Source organism: Lynx canadensis, chromosome B3, assembly GCF_007474595.2.
Source record: "Lynx canadensis isolate LIC74 chromosome B3, mLynCan4.pri.v2, whole genome shotgun sequence".
Taxonomy (NCBI): Eukaryota; Metazoa; Chordata; class Mammalia; order Carnivora; family Felidae; genus Lynx; species Lynx canadensis.
The window spans coordinates 3715278-3735252 of record NC_044308.2 but is presented as its reverse complement, the minus strand read 5'-3'; the positions used below and the strand labels follow the sequence as shown (position 1 = coordinate 3735252).

The following is a 19975-nucleotide window of genomic DNA, read 5'->3' as shown; positions in this document are numbered from 1 at the left end:
AGAGTAATGAAATGTCAGTTTTAAGTTTAGAATACTAAAATGGAAGGAAATGATTTTTGGCCCTGAAGATTATTGATATCATAATTCTGAACTCTAATAAAAGCCCTACACTTTGTTTCTAAAACAAATACAGTTATTTTAACACCTTTAAAATTTTCCCAGACCTATTCCGTTTGATTCATTTAACCCAAACAAGATTTGGCTGTGTATGGAAATCTGTACCCCTGGCCTTTGACTTCTTTTAATTAGCACTGTTTATAGTGAAAGGGAATTTTTTTTTTTATTAGGAAATGTGGGAAATATACTCCCAGCTTGAGGCAACTTGTACCACTTAATAACTTCAATCAGTTGGAAAGATTACTTGTGAAAGTGCTTCCTTTGGTAATGTTAGACAAATTGAGTTATCACAAACCATTCACTGAAAACCTTACTTGGGATTTCTTTCAGTATCTTGTATTTTGACCAAAGAAGCATATTTGAGATAGAGAAGGATTTTGAAATACTAAATAGGCTTTGGCTAATTCTGCGTGAAAAACCTAATTATATGGGTCCCTCAGTGTCTTTCCTCTATTTATGAATTTAGAAATGTGTGCTTTTACAGTCCTCTGGCTTTTAATTTAGAATGAATTAAGGCCAACAGGAGTAAATACTCTTGACATTGGTAGGAGTTCGTGATGTTAGTTTTTAGATTACTACTTCAGAATTCACATATATTCTCTGTATTCTGAATTACCTAAACCAAGATTTCTCCTGGCTCCTAATTACAGAGCCAAATAAACAACTGGATTCAAATAGATTATACCACTGGACTCCACGGTAGACTTGAGCAAGTACTTCCTCCTTTCCAGAAGTCTAGACCTCTACTAGGACCAGCTTTTGAGGAAAATAGGGACAGTGACAGAGATCCTTGAGCCCGTGGACATTCTGGGAGAGAACGGCCCCGGGTCAAGCTGGCCGCATGGGTCTCATCAATAAGGCTACATGGTATCAGGAATGTGCCAGAGATGAAGAGGAATTAGCTTCAGCCCCTGGAACACTGTCGAAGCCACAAGGCGCAGTGATCTGGGGAGCTGGTTATCAGTGCCCTCAGTGCAGAAAAGTGGAAAAGAGATGTGGGTAATACCACCCCAGATCTTTAGATTTACGGGACAGTATGGGAGAAGCAGGTTAGTGATGAGGACGTCTTCCATCAAAACGGCTAACATGTCATCGGATCGCCCCCTCGCAGGACTAAGTGAAAGCACTTCCACGCTATGCATCACGGGGCTGGGCACATTGCAGGTTGTGAGTCCGTGTCGGCTGTGTGCCTCCAGAAGTAGTAGTGGGGTGTGGGGCACCTCTGGGCCGACGTGGGTGCAAGAGGTGTAGCTCGCAGGTCCTTCGCCAACGTCTCCATGGGCTGGCAGGCTAATTCGGTTGGTGTTTTCATTCCTGTCCCTAAGGGCCCACAGAGCCCTATGTATCGATTACCAGCTAGATTTTCTCCGAGTTTCAGCAGCTTCTCTTGAGACAGCTTCAGGGCTGATGTGATGATGATCTCATGGTTTTTTCCACCACCCGTGCCTTGAGCTCCCTAAGGCCCTCCCGCCTTGCTCTGAATTACATAAATGAAGCTGCTCTCATTGCTAAAGGCCGGAGCTTTTTCATTTGAGTCTGTTTTTCTCATTTAAAAATTTCTTTCAATATATATGTTCGGTGTGTATACAAAATAATAAATGTTATAAAAAAGTGAAACACTACACCTAGGAAGGATCTGCGCTCACCCAGCGGTCATGGCCTGTTGTGTACACTTCTCTTTTATCATGCCCACCCAAATATATATAAATTAGATATGTATCTTTCCTTTATTACAGATTATATATGCGTGTGTGTGTGTGTGTGTGTGTGCGCGCGTGCACACACACATATACACACACACACAGACACGTACATTATTCTTTGTTCGTGCAACATAGACATCGCTCCAGGTCAGTAACTATAGATTAAAAGCTAATTTTAATAGCATAATACTCTACAGTATGGATTTGCTGTTGATTATATGATGAGTCTCCTACAGGCAGACACTTAGATTGTTACCCTTTTTTTGCCCATATACTCTGGCATTTTTATGTGTTCTATGAGGCATTCTCAAAAAGTAGGATTATTAGATTAAAACACCGGTATTTTTAGTAAGTGCCACATTTTCTAAAACACTGTAGCAATTCACATTCCCATTAGCAATGGGAGTGTACATGTGTGTGTCTCCCCCCTCCCTTCCTAGGCCTTCAACTTTTTGTCTAGATGGCCGTAGGCTTTTTTGTTTTTGAAGTCAGAGAACTTTACTAGGTTGTATCTCCTTGTCAACCATTTGTCCGTATTTCCCCTGGGACACTGCACCTTTTATTCCTTAAATTCGTATTTTATTTTTTCAATATTTTCTTCATTTTATCTTGAAATCTTTGTTCTGCTCCATTTTGGGGGGGGAGTTCTTTTTCAGGACCCCAGTCATGTCTGTTGACTGCCCCTTCCTGACTTCTAGATCTGACATTTTCCTTTCTTTGCTCACCTCCTTCTATCCTGCCCCCCAAATTCTATGCCGTATTTTCAACCTTGTGTTTCCAACGTGGCCTTTATTTCCGTGATGCTTTCATTAAAAAAAAAAAACAAAAAACCGATCAGCCACATTTCAAGTGCTCAGTAACCACATGTGCCTAGCAGCCGCCACACTGACAGCACAGCTTTGGAAGAGGGCTAAAGGTTTGGAGTCCCGTTGACGTGACTCCCTCCCTTATTCTCCACGGCTCTCCGACCCACCCAGGTATCTCTAGAGAAACATAAGGCTCTGAAACCATGTGAAAGCCACTGTGACAATAAAGCCACATCGTGAAGTTTCATGTAGAAATGACCACAGAGTCTATACAAACTGCTGCCAAGTTTGGGGTTCTCCCCCGCTGACTCTAACAGCAAGGGGACTAGATGCATCCTGTGGCACACACCTAGAAAAGGATTAGAAAATGCTGAGAACCGTATCAGTTGAATTCTGAGGATGGTCTGAGGACAGCCCACGTGGGCAGAAGTAGGTGGTCTCCTCAGAGCCTGGAAAAAGGGAGCATCAGTGTCCAGAGTTGTCCCAGGAGAGGGGCTGAGGAGACAGAATGGGTCTATCACAGACGGTCAGAGCTCCCTGCTCCGCCCTCCTCCCTCCCCTGGTTCTGATCCCAGGCTCTCCAAGCACTCTTCAGATGCTGACTGGCTTCGTCAAGACACTTCCCAAAGTGACAGAATGTTCTCGCTGGAGGATCCCACTATACAGTCTGTTTGGCAGGTGTGTTCTTCACTCAAATTAATAAATTGGCATCTTGTTTCGAAATGAATTCCTTGCTAATTTTCCAGCCCAATTCCATTTTCAATCACCAACTAAATGGATTTCTGAAAGCGGCAGAATTAAGGGAGACACTTAAGACCATGCTGACTCCACTAAAGCACTGAGCCAGACTCCTGAGTACCCAGCCGAGTAGAGGGCAGTTCACACACCCTGGCCTGAACTGAACTCAGGGAATGAGGGGATAAGCCTAAGAAATGTCTCCCAGACCAGACAGAAGAGTGTGGGACACTGGCGGGCACTACGGAGACTTCCTACTGGCACTGCTCACTTCAGATTAACGAAGCGGCTTTCTGCCGCTGCATTATGGTGCCACCTCTTGGACGTAAACTGCAAATCCAGCTTCTTAAAATTTTTAGGCCCTAGTCACATGCATTTGAAAAATCTGTAGTGGGGGCCCCGGTGGGTTTTTACATTTATATTCTGCACTACAGTTAAGGAACCACCTATGTGTTTGGAACCTGAAACACCACGAGGGTGCCACCCCATCCTCTGGTTCTCCCCCACCCCAACCACCAAGGAGTGGGGGGAAGCCGAGCGGGAGCCCGCTCTTCCGAGTGGCGTCTTTTCCTGCCGGCGGTGGGGGGTGGGGGTGGGGCGGGCGGTACGTGGACGTGAGGCCTAGGGCTGCTGCCTTTTTGCCTCCAAGTGGGCAAGAGGCCGAAGCGGGCGCTGTCAGCTGCAGTGGGTCCTTTATGATGACACTGAGCTGCTGCCTCTGGGCTTGCCAGGTATCAGGCCAGTGAATCTTTATCGCGTAAACCGGATGGAGTTGGGTTTCTGCTACTTGTTCTTAAGCCAAGACCAGGTCCAAGGGAGACACATCTGGAGGCAGTATGACATAATGGCTTAGAAAAGAAGGCCGTGGAGTGGGACCCATGCTCTGCCATTAATACTGACCGTGACCTTCTCCTTGGTTCCTAGCCACAGAATAAGAGTTGACCAGATGACTGTTTCCCAGCCCTTTCACCATCAACAATTTTTATTATTGTTCCTTCTTTGTGGAATTTGTATTTTTAAAGATTTTTGTTTCCCCGTACATTTTCTCAGGTACTTGGACAAAAGCACACAACTGCTTTGGTTCTGATCGGCAAAGGTAATGAAATTATGTACCTTTACCAAATCACTATAATTTGCATTGGAGATTTAAAAACAAGATCTTTATTACTCGCTTTTGAAGCTTGAATATACATATGATTTCTGACAGGCCTTTACCAATACTGAGAATAGCTGCCAGGTCCTCCTCTCTTAAGGCTCTCTGGAGAGTCTTCAGAAATACCAGATTGGAAGACTGCAGCTAGCATCCAAAGAGGACGAAAAGTCAGTGACTTCCCCGAAATTACAAGTCTTAATTGTTCTTGTTTACTTTTTCACAAAATGCTCCACAGAGTTTTAAAAAGACACAGAAAACATTTTCGTATTTAGATACACCTTTTAAAATACAAACTAAGAGCACAAAGCAGTGTGACAGGTTTTCTTCTGTCACCTGTGAGCTGGACCTGAAGGCGATCCTCGGAACCCTGAGGTGGCTGCAGAAATAGCACTTTAATTCACAATCACGATGAACCGCATCCAACCAGGAGTCCAGGGATCGGGTTCCAGCTGCCACCCTGCGCCATGAGATCCCGAAGAACTCTCTCAACTTCGGGACATCCGAACCCCCATCACAGAACGAAACGGACTGAGTGAGGTCATCTTAAGCAACTTTTCCAGCTCTCTTATTTTGTGATGCCACGAAATCAGAGTAACATACTCCAAGCTGGGGTCAGGGATTTTAGAACCTATATTGAACGTAGAGTACTTTTAAATTCCTATTTCTTGCGTTCTGTTGTTAAACATGTATTTTTTCCATGTTCTTCTGTGCACTGAAATATATTTTCTTATTTAACGGCCTCTCCATCAATAGCAATAAAAAAGCTTTCCAAGGATGTGTTTTTCTCAAAACTGGCTTTTATTTCTTTTCCACTTGCTGCTTTAATTTCTCCAAGATCTCTTCTGGAGTTGTGGAGGCCAAAAGCTTCACCACTTTCTCACGAGATTTACCACCCTGGACCAAAAGGAGAAAATGGTGTCAGGATAACCCCCGAGACAGCAGACCTCAGAGGCACCCATCATGGCAGTGTCCTCATGGGGCCAGCGTGGTGGCCTGGGGCTGTCCTGACAGCTTAGCCATCGCTTTCCTCCGGTCATTTCTGATTTCAACACAGATTAGCTCACATTCCACCTTCCTACCAATTTTTGCACTCTAGACCTAGGGATTTTACATTCAAGCATCAATTTCTGTAATAATAAGAATTGGCATTACAATTTCAAAACGAATAGAGTCCAGATGTAGAATGCTCTGTTTTTAAATAACTTCTGGGTCGAAATTAAAAGTTAAAATTATTTTTTAAATTACCAAAGCGAATATTGCAATTTTATATAAACTTTGTGTAAAAATAATTCCAAACAAATTGCTCTTCTCTCTGTTCCACATTTCTGAAAACTCCGAACGAAAAGCAAATGCTATAATACTCGTTTTGAAACATCCTTTAAAGAAGGTGAAATGTGAGCAGGGATTATCTCTAGGGGTAGAAGTTGGACTAGCAGAGGAGTGGGAAGTCCCCTTCAGGCAGATGTCAGGGCACTGGCAGAGAGTCAGGAGTTTCCTGCAACACAAGGGGGATGTATCGAGGGTAGTGGCCTGATGGGAGAACTTTCAGATGCAGCCTATTAACCAAGGACTCTGAATGCCAGCTGGGACCTAGATCTAGAGAGTGTATCACGAGAAAACAAACTGAGCTTTAAGAAACATAAACATGGTTGGGTCTTACTCCTGCCAAGTCTATTTCAGTAAGTCTAGAGATGTCCAGGAACCTGTGTTTTAGAAATCAATGCCAGGTGATTTTGATATCTACCCCTAGAGCAGACCCGTCGTGTGAATAACTTCATCTGGCCTCTCTTCCTAATCAGCTTTTCCAGGGAGCAAGGATAACGTGGGGAGACCAGAAACACCTGACAGACTCGCTAATGGAGACGATAAGCAACAGGAACCCTTTCAGATTTTTAGAATGATGACGAAAGAAGAGACAAAACCAATCTGCCAGCAGATACAGGAAAACATGTGGAAAGAGGAAAATGCTCGAGATGGCGGCAACTAGGGACTAGACATACAGAGCGTGGTCACTCTGAGTAAGGGCTGAGGCAGCAGGAACGGAGGAAACTAAACAGAATTCACATATTTTCGTGATGAAATGAATGAGAGTTTTTTCAATGATTTGGAAAAGAAAAATCAGCATTAACATAATAATATCTGACATGTAATAATCAAACTGTTTTGAGAGAGAGACCTACCTTCTCCAAAACCACATCGCTCTTGCGGAGTTCTAAGACCTTGGAAAGATAGCGACAGAGCTCGGCATTAGCCTCTCCTTCCGACGGAGGCGCAGCAATGGCCACACTCACAGCTTCAGGTGTCAAGTCTGGAATGAGATCAGTGTGGACTTGACCCTTAAGGAGTTGTTTTTCTTCAAGAGGTGAAGCTATTTTGTAAAAGAGTTTGCATTCACCTGGCACATGGTAGGTTTCCAACGAATAACTATTGCACGAAGAAATGAACGAGCAAACTACTCAAGCTTTAGGGAACACAAACATGATAAATAAGCCCTCACCACTTCAGGAAAGAAATCCACAGAAAGTCTACATCTACCCCCATCCTGCTGGTCAAGAGAAGCTCAGAACCCTGGGCAGTGTCCTGGATGTAGGCTACTGGAAACTGCATGGGGTGGCAGGACGAACCCCAAGGCAAGGTCAGGAGCTGGGTCAGCAGTGTCACAAAGGAAGCGGGACGGAGGCAGCTCACTGCACTGGACAAGGGTTGTTCGGGGCTCAGGAAAGGAGAGGACTGGCCTGGTTCAGCTCGTGTGAAATGCCTGTTTCATGTCTTTAAGGTGCAACATTTAAACATTTACACAGCACTTGCGCACGGTAACTTGAGGGCACGCGTGTCTTAGGGACTTCACAGATATTAACTTGTTTAATCCTCATAAGAACCTCACGAAGAAGATATTCATACCGTTGTTATCTCCAGTTTACAAACGAGGAAACCGAAGTCAAGATGTGCCCAAGGTCACCCGGTGATAAAGTGATGCTGTAACTCAAAGTCGTTTGGCTACGTGCTTTGAACTCCAGGGCCAGTCTGCACAGTGGCCGTGACCCCCATCAGTACAGCCTCTATAAAGAGCGGCCCGCCTGCAGAGAGCGGAGTTCCGAGAGCGGAGTTCTCACAGTAGTTCTCAAGTGGGCTGAACCTGGTCCCCCACGTAGGGATTCTCAGGCGTTCTCACATGCTTACACCTTGCCTGTGTCAACCACACGGCCACAGAATCTCGTACAACAGCCCGCCTCCTGGCCTGTCACCAATTCTAATTCCAGCGTGCGCTGCGTCAGTACCTTTCAAATCCAGACACGTCTCACAACGGACGGAAAATCAAGTGTTCGTACGGATTTTTGTCTTGCTGGTACACAAAATACCTGTGTACCTTCTAGCAGATGGCATCTCAGACGCGATGAAACATGGTATGCTGACACGAGACAGGGCCACAACAACTACTCAGAAAAGGCAGAGCCTGGTGGGTGCGGCCCATGCACTGCCAGACTAACACGGCCACCAGCACAAACCACAGCCTTGTACCCCAATTCTGAGGTCTTGTTTTCAAAGTGTAAAAACAAAACAAAACAAAAAAACAAAAAAGAAGGAGCTTTAGAGGTAAAAAAGACCTTCAAAATAATTCAGATCAACGGTTTTCAGACTTCTCATTCGGAATGCAGCCCTTCCCCGCCCCCCGGGCTCGGCACCCACAGAAGTTCCCCTGGGCTCCCAGCATTTAAAATAAATGTAAACGTAGCTGCCTGCTGGCCTCCCCCTGTCCACCCAAAACACCCCTGAGGCACCTTTTGGGCTCCAGGGAATAGCCTGAAAGCTTCCTAGTCCAGTATCTCCTCCCATAGATGAAAAGAAACCGGGCCCAGAAAAGTTCTTTATTGTTTTAAAACAAGTCCACACAGGAGCTGATGACCAGGACTCTCAGACACCAGGTTTTCTCTTCCTCCTTGGGCCAATGGTCGTTAAACTCGACCAAAATGTCTCTTCTTTCTTTCTCTGGCTAATGTCTCCAGTTTTGAAATAGGACAAACGCAGTAATTCTACGCTGCACATGTTTCCGCGTGTGTCCTTTTCAAAATACCGTATTAAAAAAAAAAGAAAATACACAACAGTTCATCTCACTTGGTATGCTGTAAATATCATGTATTCATTTTTGACACTGGATTTACTTACACTTTTACATTAGAATCTAGAATCTTAAAACGGAGAAGCCTCCAATCACGAGTATGAAAACCTTGACTGTACAGACCAACTTTCCGCTAACCAAGGCAAAGGGAGGATGGAGGAGAACCCCCCCAGCCCCAGCCCCTTCGTGACCCCCACCCCCGGGGCCAGATGTACCTGTTACAGCGTTTTGTTTGGAACCAGGTTTGGCATGGATGGCTACGGTGACACAACCTTTAGGATCAACTGCCACAGGACCTAAGGGAGGAAGTGGTGTCTCTGGCTCCTCGGTCTGGCTTTTACCCTAAAACGACAACAACCACACTACAACTTTACAAGCTATAAAATATGTTTCCGCACATCTGATCCTTCCTCTACTCCCTTTCACCCTTAACCAAGACGAATGAGTCGTGTCCAGGGATTTCTGGCCACCCGGAAAGGTTTTCCAAGCATTCCAAGTCAATTCTTCCACGAAACCCTCCAATCAACCCAACGGAGTGTTCTGTTGCTGCCTTGGGGGGCCGGGACTCTGGCTTCCACACCTGAGTGCTGGTTCCTACCGTCTGCGCTGTATCCCCCGTTCTCCAGGCGCAGACACCACTTACTACTCATCTCTGCATCCCCTGCAGCCCGAGGTGAGGACCGTCCGCGAGCAACTAGGCCGGAAGGGTGTGTGTATCGGGGAGACAGGAAGGGACGACGGAGGTAGCTCTCTAGCAGAGCCTCCCATGCCTGGACCGGGGCAGCAGGTGCGTGCCCGCCAGGAGCTCAGCCCCCGCCGCCCGGGACCGAGAGCGGAGGGCGGTCGGGCCGGGGGCGCCGCCGCGAGCCTCCCACGCCGGGTGGCGCAGGCCGTGCGGGGACCGCGGGGGCGCCTAGCCTGCGTGAGGGGCGGGCCCCCTGGGAGCGCGGGGACCCGGCCTCAGAGCCGGCAGACGGGTCTCGGGGAGCCGCGAGCTGCCGGCGGCCCTCGCCCACCCGCGGGGCCCGCCTCTCTCCCACGCGCCGCCCACCCTCCCCTGCCACGGGGCTTGCCACTGGCCTTGCTCGTCGCACCAGCTTTCTTGGGCATCTCCGCACTTAAAGGGAGCCGGCCGGAGTCTCCAGCCCCGCGACCCGACCCGAGCCGCCTCAGCCCGCGGCCCAGCCGCAGCATCCCCGCGGGGAAGCCGGGCGGAGGCAGAGCGGCGCCGGAAGAGCGCTCCGCGCCTGCGCGCGCGGCCGGCGGAAGCGACCCCACAGGCCAGCGCCTCTGCTCCGGCCCGAGGGCGACCCCTCCCGGCCGGCGGGAGCACGACCCCTCATCCTGGAAAATAGCCCTGGAGACGGAGACCAGGATCCCGCCCCCCACCCCCCTCCGGCTCCGCACACGCAGCAGGTAGGTAGGCCGCGTTACCTCTGCTCTTCTCTTTCCTCCTAAGAATAAAGGATCGCAGTGAGAGGCAAGGAGTGCAGCGGCGCAGGTGTCTTGTGGCTCCCGCTGCCACCACCATGCGGACGCTGCTTCCCATGGCCCACAGGTGGACGTGGAGCCTCGTGCGGCCTCAGCCCTGGGGTGTATCCCACGTGCCGATGGAGCACCTGCCTCGTGCCGGCGCCGAGGATTCCACCGTGTCAGAGGCGAGGAAATCCCATTCTGGTGTGGGACGTGCGAGACGAGACTGGAGAAGTGGGCGGAGGCCGGACTGGCGCGGTCCAAGCCGTGGTATTTGAGAAAGACCGCGGGCTGCAGCGTGGCCCGTGGACGAGGCGCGGGACCTGCCGCTGACACGCCAGACGGCAGCGGGACAGCGAGCTCACGGCGGCGGGTCGGGGCACGGATATTCGGGAGGGAGAGACCTGGCTTTTCACCCTGCCTCCCCCCTTACCGACCTTGTTAAACGTGCCATTTCCCCGCCTGTGAAGTGAAGTGGGTGTTAGTACTTACCGCAGCCTGACGCGACACACAAGTGAGAACGTGTGGCAGGGACTCAGCGCAGAGCCTGGCACACGGGAATCACTCTGGTAGCTGCGAGTGGTACTACCCAGTGGGGACTCAGTCCTCACACGACAAGTCTTCCTTCTCCCCCTCCCGAGATTAGAACAGGGGAGAAAACCCTGAGGCCAGTAAAAAAGGTCCAAGAAGCACAGAGGCAACAGCGGTCACTGCTGCGGTTCCGACGCGTTGCTTTAAGGCAGCAGCAAGGCACTCATATTTTGTGCTGCAATAAGTACCTCCATTCCTTACACATAACGTTAAAACCTCAATTAACTAGAAACCTTGCTCCAGAACGCGGTTACACTCAACTTTCGGAAGAAAAAGACAAATGACCAAAAAATAAATACAAGGATAATATTTATTTTTTAAAAATTCCAGGGGACGTCCCAGATCCGTAAACAAGTTCCGGTTCTTGTACGTTCTGTAGCACCTTCAGTTACAATCCTTGTTCAGTGCAACGTACTTGAAAAGCCCTTGAAATGCCTCTAATGTCAAAAACCATGAACTTACTTACCTATTCCACACTTTAAGGTGGAAGTACTTTCCATAATGGTTACTACAGCTGGTTAATGTGCCTGCCAGTTCATCTGTAATTAACCAGAACGACACATTCCATAGATATTCCAGTTAACTGAGGTTTATGTCCATATGATCATGTTACCAGAGAAAAATTTCCCTTCTTCAGCGATTTTGAGACCTCTGCCACCGACACACATCACTACCTCCTTGAAAATATAAAATGAAGTACTATTTTAAATGAAATTTTTTGTCCTAATTACTATTATTTAGAAAAAATTCTTTTTAAGCTGTTACTTAAAGAATTGTGATTTTTTAAACCATCTTCCCAAACTATGTGATAGATCTTAATTACACATAGGGGTTTTTTTTTAACAAGATAATCGTTTTCAAGGGAAAAAGATGTTATTTATATAAAAATTTTGCTTTATAAAAAAGTATATAAATGTTATTCTGCCAGGTATACTTCCTATCCCCTCCCAAAACGGCTATAACCTGTGACATGAAGGAGGTATAAACATGAAACATATCTTACTTCCTGGGTAGAACTGTGTCGGTGACAGAAAGTACACTTTTCAGCAGGAGTGATGCTGTTGGAGACCTTTAAAATTTCAAAGTAGTTGTCAGAAAGGTTAGTATTTTATTCAGTTTCCTGTTGTGTTAGATTATCGCCACAATGTGGAACTGATGCCCGTGTAGCCAGTCACCATCTCAGCCTCGGGCATCCTCAGGACCATCCCCCGGACAGCTACCAACAAGTGCAGTGGCGCACCTTAGTGATAAAGAATCCAGTCCTAGACTATACCTTTAGATCCTCTGTTTATATCACATGACTGTGAATTTGTACCAACTCCATTTATAGTTTAAAGCTGTACTATGTAACACATGACTATACTATTATAAAATATCCTTTTTTGTAAATGCGTTGAAAATGTTCTTGGGCATTTATTAGGCCTGCTTCTAGAGATATTATGAATGCTAACAACCAGGTATTTCAAAACTCCAAATGTAAGGTCAGTTTTCTTAATTTTCTGAAATCAGTTATTTGAATTAATAGGAATTCTGTAGGAATACTGACCCGTCTCATCTCATGTAATCTTCAAAATAGATAAGCCTAGAAGTCCATCTCATCTAACCCTCACAACAGTTAAAACAACAACACAACCATCTGTCTAAAACAAGAATCTTTCAATTATAAAACTGTGGAAAGACCATGAGTCAGCTCATCTATGAAATTATACAAGATAAAGCTGAAACAGCTTTTTTAAGGTTACACCCAGTTCTCTTTTTCCCTAAGGTTATAAGAAAAAGGAAAATCTGCTTTTAAACCATGCAGAGATTTAAATCAATATTGTTCATCTCCTCTAAGAAACCAAAATGTTTCTTATCTCACAATTATAAATATTCATAACATTCAGACTATTTTTTGTGGCCAGTTTTATAGGCCTTTGAGACTAGACTGTATGGTACTCTTTAGCCAAGATGTATCAGAATGCTGGATTATGTATAAAATATGATTTCTGGTATCTGTCCATCTTCTATCGAAGTGCCGTTATTATTGCCCGGGGAACTAAAGAAGAAAAAAACAGTCTTGCCAGCAGCAGGTGCCTCATGCACAACTTTCTTCAATCCTTTTGTGCCATAGTGGGAATCTGGGCCCTAAATGAGAACAAAAGGTTCGTTAGTGATTTTCATTTAATAAGCACTCAATTTAATGTGGTGTTTTAATTAGGTTAATGATCTATTGTATTTCATTACTGTTCTTGTATGAAATTTTATGCTATGTCACTTCATGAAAAATGGAATTTTTGCTACAAAACTAGTTAATGATTAAAAATAATGTAGAACTCCGCTTTTAGAGAACAGGGAAATGGTTTTAAGAAAATAATTATTTTGGGGCGCCTGGGTGGCGCAGTCGGTTAAGCGTCCGACTTCAGCCAGGTCACGATCTCGCGGTCCGTGAGTTCGAGCCCCGCGTCGGGCTCTGGGCTGATGATGGCCCAGAGCCTGGAGCCTGCTTCCGATTCTGTGTCTCCCTCTCTCTCTGCCCCTCCCCCGTTCATGCTCTGTCTCTCTCTGTCCCAAAAATAAATAAACGTTGAAAAAAAAAATTTTTTAAAAAAGAAAATAATTATTTTATCTTCTGTCAAACATTCAATCTCCTACTCAAGCAAAGGGCTACTGCTTATAAAGAACCATGTCAGAGCAGAGCCATGCTGACAGGCACTTCTTTTCTCCAAGCAGTGGAACATTTCAGCTCCCAGCTTCCTTCTTTCCCTTCTTCCTGAAGGCTTTATTGTCTGTGACTCTCCGTTTCTATGGAGAACACACTCTCTGTAACATGGGAGAGGAAACCCACCAGTTCACCATCGAGAACATTCCGGAAGGCTCTTACTTTGAGTGTGGCGCATGCTGTGTAGCACACATTGGGTAGGATCTCTATAGGTTCTTTGAACATGACCCTGAATGTGTTAGCAGTCCCATCACAACTGAATCCGGTATCATTCTGTCCCAGGGTCTGTTTTTTTTCATACTCAATGATCTGTAATTTTTCAAAGACAAGTTACACTTAAGCGAAATCAACTGAAGCAAAGTTTCACAGAAAAGCCCACGGAGCCCTTAGGAACAGCGGAGTGTAAGTCTTGTCTACTTCTCTCTAACCACCAGAGACGGCTGGAACACGCGGTCGGGGTGGGGGGCGGGGTGGAATGCCAGCTAACCTCGACTCGGCTGCAGGACACAGGGGCTTGCCCAGGAGACACCAACCCGGGGAACTGGTTTTTAGAACACCTGGATTTTAGATACCTGAGGAAAACAGGCCTCTCCTCCTTGCTAGCCTGTGTCTTGCTGCTAGGAAATTCCCATAGTGTTTCCTATGTCTAAATGTTATTTACTGAAATTAGGATGACCTGAAATGCAGTATTCAGGTATGTAGATATTAAAAATGTGAAAACCCCATTTTTTCAATTTAGTTCCATAATCTGTGCCAGACACTGAGGGTCACGCCCTCAAGGAGCTTCCAGTCACTAGACACGTGTCCAGCGACAGTGCATGCAGAACTGGCAGTAAAAGAGCGATGCAGAAGATGAGAATTTTATTTTGCCAGGAAGGAGGGAGAGTTGGAAGAGCTCCAGCCAGGGCCTACCGGGTTACAAAGGTACAAAGGTACAGAGGTCCATGTGAGGGAACATCACGTGCAGAGGCAGAGGCTCACAGACCTGTCTGTTCACATACATTAGATAAAAACAGTTAACAGTAAAATAGGCCAAAACAATCAATGCTGTGCCAGGTCCGGGCAGAGATCACCTCCGCAGGGACAGTGACTGGAGAAGACCACAAGGGGGCTCCCGGGGCGCTCTACCCGCCTGTTCCTTGATCGGCTGCTGGCTACACAATGCACTCCACTTGTGAGAAGCGAGCCTTACGCACCATGTACAAATATGTGCACTTTCCTACATGTATATCACAGTTCAATAAAAAAACTTAAATAAAGGGGCACCTGGGTGGCGCAGTCGGTTACGCGTCCGACTTCAGCCAGGTCACGATCTCGCGGTCCGCGAGTTCGAGCCCCGCGTCGGGCTCTGGGCTGATGGCTCAGAGCCTGGAGCCTGTTTCCGATTCTGTGTCTCCCTCTCTCTCTGCCCCTCCCCCGTTCATGCTCTGTCTCTCTCTGTCCCAAAAATAAATAAAAAACGTTGAAAAAAAAATAAAAAAAAAAAAAAACTTAAATAAAAAATATAGCACGATGGTGTCCTGGGATAAAGTAGGGAGACCCAGGATTTGGCTGTGGAAATCTAATCCATGGCAAACCGCTACACTTCTGAGCTGCAGTTTTATTGTTTACTTTGGGGGAAACCTTGCTTTGCCTTCTTCCTCAGGCTGTTGTAAAAATCAAATTAGAAAATTTCAGCAATGGGGAGCCTGGGGGGCTTAGTCGGTTAAGTGTCCAACTCTTGGTTGTGGCTCAGGTCATGACCTCACGATTGTGAGTTCGAGCTCCGCGCCAGGCGCTTATGGTACGGAGCCTGCCTGGGATTTTCTCTCTCTCCCCCTGAGCTGTCAGCACAGAGCCTGATGCGGGGCTTCAACTCAGGAACTGTGAGATCATGACCTAAGCCGAAGTCGGACACTTAACCGACTGAGCCACCCAGGCACCCCGCTAATGATGAAATTTGAACACAAAGTTCACCAAGGTTTTTGCTATTAAAAATAATATGTTAGGGGCGCCTGGGTGGTTCAGTCGGTTGAGCGTCCGACTTCAGCTCAGGTCATGATCTCACAGTCTGTGAGTTCGAGCCCCGTGTCAGGCTCTGCACTGACCGCTCAGAGCCTGGAGCCTGCTTCTGATTCTGTGTCTCCCTCTCTCTCTGCCCCTTCCCCGTTCATGCTCTGTCTCTGTCTCAAAAATAAATAAAAACATTAAAATAAATAAAATATTAACGTTTTAGAGAAGGCAGTGTTTTCCTACGGATAAAAGTTTGAAACAGTGTTTACTTCCTTTTCTATTCTTTGTGTTTTACTATAGAAGCACAGTATTGTATATGTACAGCTTGTAAATACAAGTCCAGCACAGACATGTTTCAAAAACAATTTTACTAACTGGGGTGGACTCTCAAAATAGTGGGAGAATACTGGTCTACTGAAGGGAATGAGAGAGGTATTTAACGTTCTTCCCGATTAAGAGCTGAGGTGGAACAGATCTAAAGACTAAGGCAGGGTATATAGTCAGACAACTGGAAATCAGAAGGTGTTCACAGTAGTTTTGAAAAATTAGACAGCTTCAAGCCCTAGAGTTCAAAGTGCCAGGAAAAACAGCCTGCAGATGTTTTTAGACAGTCAATGCGCAGCAGAAGGGAGTGACAGAAGGGGTTTCCTGGAGAAGGGAGGCTCCTTGTGTGCTAATGCTTCTGTGAAGGACCCCAGGAGTCCCGATTCTCTGAAACTGCTTTTCATCGGTTGTAAGACAGAACTCTCTAGGCCTTCTGATGCCTTTGAGAACTATATTGAAATTTGACTTTGTCAAAATGAGATCTTACTATAAAATTACATTTGTTGTATTTCAAGACGATAAACAGTGAGGAAGAACGGTACCTGTATATTCACTTGATAATCCGTGGGTCCGTGGATAGATCCATACAAACCGAATCCGACTATAGAGATTCTTCTATTAACTGTGAACCTGAGAGAATGAAGCCAAATATAAAATAATATACATAATTCATTAAGTATTCATAGTCTGAAGGCCTATAAAATTTTTAAGTGCTACCTGGAATACATTTTGCTCATAAAAAGGAAAACTGTCATAAATTTGATATCCTTGGAAGTGTCATCTGCTTACCAAAAAACTCTTCCTAGAAAAAATTTTAACTTAATGGGAACTTAAGTAGAAGTTGTTTTCTGTGCTGTACATTTTTGAGAGTCAAAGGAAATTATTTAACCTAAATGCCCACTTTTGTTGTAATGACCATCTTAACGATGTCTTAGTCCAAATGTCTGCACATCTTCACGATACAAAGGCCCAGAGCCCAGCAAGTCCATCTGTAACAACTTACCAGTTCTATGAATACTTACTAGGGGCCTGTCAGAGTTAAATACTGGGCACCACACTGCGCTTAGAGCCCAAAGGAGGACATGAATAATAAAAAAGTAAACAAAGGGATCAGTCAACAACCGTAGGTTGGGGTAAGAGTTGTGAGGGAAGCTGCTGTAACAGAACACTGGTGGTGCAGGGCTGGGGCCAGGCCCTCACTTACACAGATGGATCAGAATGAGGGTTCATACTAGAACCATCAGCAGGAACAGTTTGGTCATAGGAGTTAAGAAACAGACCCATCTTGCTCCACTTTACCAATGGAGGAAAACTGACCGAGAGTACAAAAACAGCATGAAAGATGTAATCAGAGATAATCCGTCACATCAAGCAGTCACCCTCCACATGTTCAGCAGCAACTTCGATGATCAATATTGTTACCGCCACGCCGAGTACTTCCTGTGCTGGGCGCTGCCCGGCCATCTTTTTACATGAATTATTTCCTTGAATCATTGTAATGGCTGGATAGACTAACACAGTGTCGTTCGTACCCCCGGTCTTTACAGTGGAGGCAACTGAGGTTTAGAGAAATTAACTTGCCTGGGGCAAGAAGTGTGGCGGGCCAAAGGGCCCGCACTCCTCCACCGCTATGCTAAAACTCCCAGCACAGGGCGAAGACCACCTTAACGTTTTTTAAATATGTCATTCATAATATAGTTTTTCCTTATTTTAGAAAAGCAATATATTCTCCGTGGGGGAAAAAAAAGTAGAAATGCAGCTAATCAAATAAGGAACATTTTAAAGCATCTCTAAGTCCCATGTAGCTTTTGGTGCTTTCTCATTTTAGACTTAGTTCTATTTTTAGCAATGGGAAAACAGACTTGTTTTCTACGAACATGTTCTTTACAAATCATCTCAGTTGTATATATGTGTATAAATACTTCTTTTTCATTTAAAAAGGTAAAAGATTACTACTGCTCCGCTAGATCTGATTTCTCATTGTTGGATAATCCAGGTTATTTGCAGTTTTTATTATGCGACAGTGCCATGAGGAACAATCTTGCAGCTACATCACTTTGCGGAGCCTTAATTATGTCCTGAGAATAAATTCTTAGAATTGCTGAGGAAAATGAAAGGCGTGTTCTTAAGGCTTTAGATAAACGTTATCAAACTGCTTTCCGGTGGAAGTGTTCACCCCACAGGGAACGAAGATCGTTTCTATCTGATGCTCAGCAACTGTGAGTATTTCTATGTCTTTGTGCCACTGACAAACTGATGACTGACAAATTCTATTCTTTTTTCTTGGATTATTAATGAGTTAAAACATTTGCTCGAATATTTACCGTCTACTGGATTTTCTCTTTAATAAAATACTCGTGTTCTTTCCCCATTTTTCTCTGCTGCTGAGTGTCTCTTTCATGTGGATTTGAAAGACCATGTTATATAGCTACGCTCTGTCAGTAACTATCCATTATGGCAAGTGTCCTGTTTGTCATTTACTCATTAACTTCATGGTGGCTGTGGACACAAAAACTTTGGATTACCTGTAGTCATATTATGACCCCTGCCAAGTGGAGAGAGGCCTATCTCCTCTGCTTCACAGTCACGTGTTCTTTTTTTTTTAATATTAAATAAATGGATACAAATATTGGCAGATGATATCAGCAGGGAATCAAACTGTATTTTCCCAGTGGTTGATCCTTTCCTCATCTTCTAAGTTTCTCCCCTCATATTCTATGCTCATTTAGGTCAGTCTGCTGCCTGGACTCTGTCGAGTGTTCCATACGGCACGAACTTACTTTAACTTTACAGTAGTCTTACATTTGATCCATACTGCTCTTTTAAAAAGAGAAAATTTACTCTTCCAGCTTAATTTTAGAGAAACTGGGCCAAGCCAATGCTTCCTGCCAAGAGCACGTCACTCCTGCAGGGAGCTGCAGTCCACGCACTTAGCTTGGCAAGACAATGGCTACAGGCCAGGTTCTCCGGTTCTCCATGAAGGTGCTGTTCTGTCTGCTTCCTACGGAATCTATTCCTGTTCCTTTATGTTGTCACCATTGTAAGTGACATCTTTTTTTTTTACTTAATATTATTAACTGAAAATCTAAACATGCTTAAATTGTATCTTTTTGTTGTGGCAAAATATGTAACAAAATGTAACATCTTAACCATTTTTAAGTGTGCAATTTAGTGGCACTGAGAACATTCACATCGCTAGACAACCCTCACCACCATCCATCCGTCTCTGTAACTGAATTCTGAGGACATACAGGACCATCACTGGGATGTGTATATACATTTCACAAATGGCCACTATTCTCTTTTATTGGTTCTAATAGATTTTTACTGATCCTGAGGTCATCGGGATGGATCAACTGTTCTCAAAAAGAGTCCCAGCCCCACGGAGACCATGCTCTGTTTCCCACAAAGGCTCAGGGGTTCCAGTGGCAGCAAGATTTACTGCAATGATCAGGACGGTCCCTGAAAACTAAGAATCCCAGCCAATTTTCAGGTGTCCTGTCGGAATTCATGTAGGTGAAAAACTTGTTTGTAACTACAAGAGCTCAACCTAAGTGTCAACCACTTTATTGACAAACTACAGATTTCGGCATTGTTATAAAGCAAGATTACTCCTGCAGACAGTGTGTGTCTTCCGTCTGAGCACAGGAAGGACTTAAGGGGTTACACTCAACCACCAGTTCTCCTTGCAGAGCAAGGGTCCCCGAGTCTTCAGCATCGCACAGTGTTTCAGCACAAACCAGTAATTTTTATGGCAATTTTAATATTCAGTGACTTTTACAAGATGTTACTACCATATAAATAGAGGAAATATTATACAGTCAATTCTCACTATTTGTAGTAATTATATTCTATAAAGTTGCCACAGATACTAAACCATTGCTCCTACGGGGAACATGTGTACACACGTACCCACACACCCCCCTCTCACATGGGTTGTAACCTTAAATCCCCCAAACAACTCATCCTCGGAGGTTCCATCTTATTTTACAAAAGAGAAAACAGGAGTTCAGAAGTGTTAAGTGACTCGCCTGAGGCCACCCCCAACAGGTGCAGGGTTAGGGGTCAGCTGCCGAAATGGCCCCGGGGCCAGTGTCTGGCTCTACACTGCGCTGCCCCTGCTGTCTCCGTTTCCTCAGGAGGGGGTCACCTGTGCGACCTCAAATAGGAACATACCTCCGGGCAACTCAGGTCTGTGATAAGGAAGTGCTGCAAGTATTGATTTGGGAGTACAGAGAAGCTTTAGTGAGCAGGCGAGCTGCA

The 19975-nt window shown here is 45.4% G+C and overlaps 2 protein-coding genes across 2 annotated transcripts in view; both read right to left on the bottom strand.

Annotated features, from left to right (window-relative positions):
* Nucleotides 1-4499: 4499 nt before the first annotated feature.
* CB3H15orf40 (chromosome B3 C15orf40 homolog) lies at nucleotides 4500-9848 on the bottom strand. The gene is made up of 4 exons (XM_030317273.1): nucleotides 9712-9848; nucleotides 8847-8973; nucleotides 6695-6822; nucleotides 4500-5408 (listed from the first exon to the last, which is right to left on the bottom strand). The coding sequence occupies exons 1-4, from the start codon at nucleotides 9823-9825 to the stop codon at nucleotides 5313-5315; spliced, it is 465 nt and encodes a 154-aa protein (XP_030173133.1). The 5' UTR covers nucleotides 9826-9848; the 3' UTR covers nucleotides 4500-5312.
* A 1139-nt stretch (nucleotides 9849-10987) lies between these two features.
* Nucleotides 10988-19975, bottom strand: part of BTBD1 (BTB domain containing 1) — a 41974-nt gene continuing 32986 nt past the window's right edge. The window contains exons 6-8 of the mRNA XM_030317272.1: nucleotides 16255-16342; nucleotides 13559-13705; nucleotides 10988-12822 (exon numbers count right to left, since the gene is read on the bottom strand). Of these exons, the coding sequence (XP_030173132.1) occupies nucleotides 12664-12822; nucleotides 13559-13705; nucleotides 16255-16342 (394 nt within the window). The 3' untranslated portion in view covers nucleotides 10988-12663. The remainder of the gene's footprint in view (nucleotides 12823-13558; nucleotides 13706-16254; nucleotides 16343-19975) is intronic.

Bases quoted from the DNA above. Each gene is read 5' to 3' on its own strand.
- CB3H15orf40 (XM_030317273.1), bottom strand. From the start codon at position 9,825: ATGCTGCGGCTGGGCCGCGGGCTGAGGCGGCTCGGGTCGGGTCGCGGG. The intron at 6,823-8,846 runs GTACATCTGGCC...ATCTCATTCCAG, and splicing joins CAAACAAAACGCTGTAACAG to ACTTGACACCTGAAGCTGTG. The intron at 5,409-6,694 runs GTAGGTCTCTCT...CTTTTGGTCCAG, and splicing joins GCGATGTGGTTTTGGAGAAG to GGTGGTAAATCTCGTGAGAA.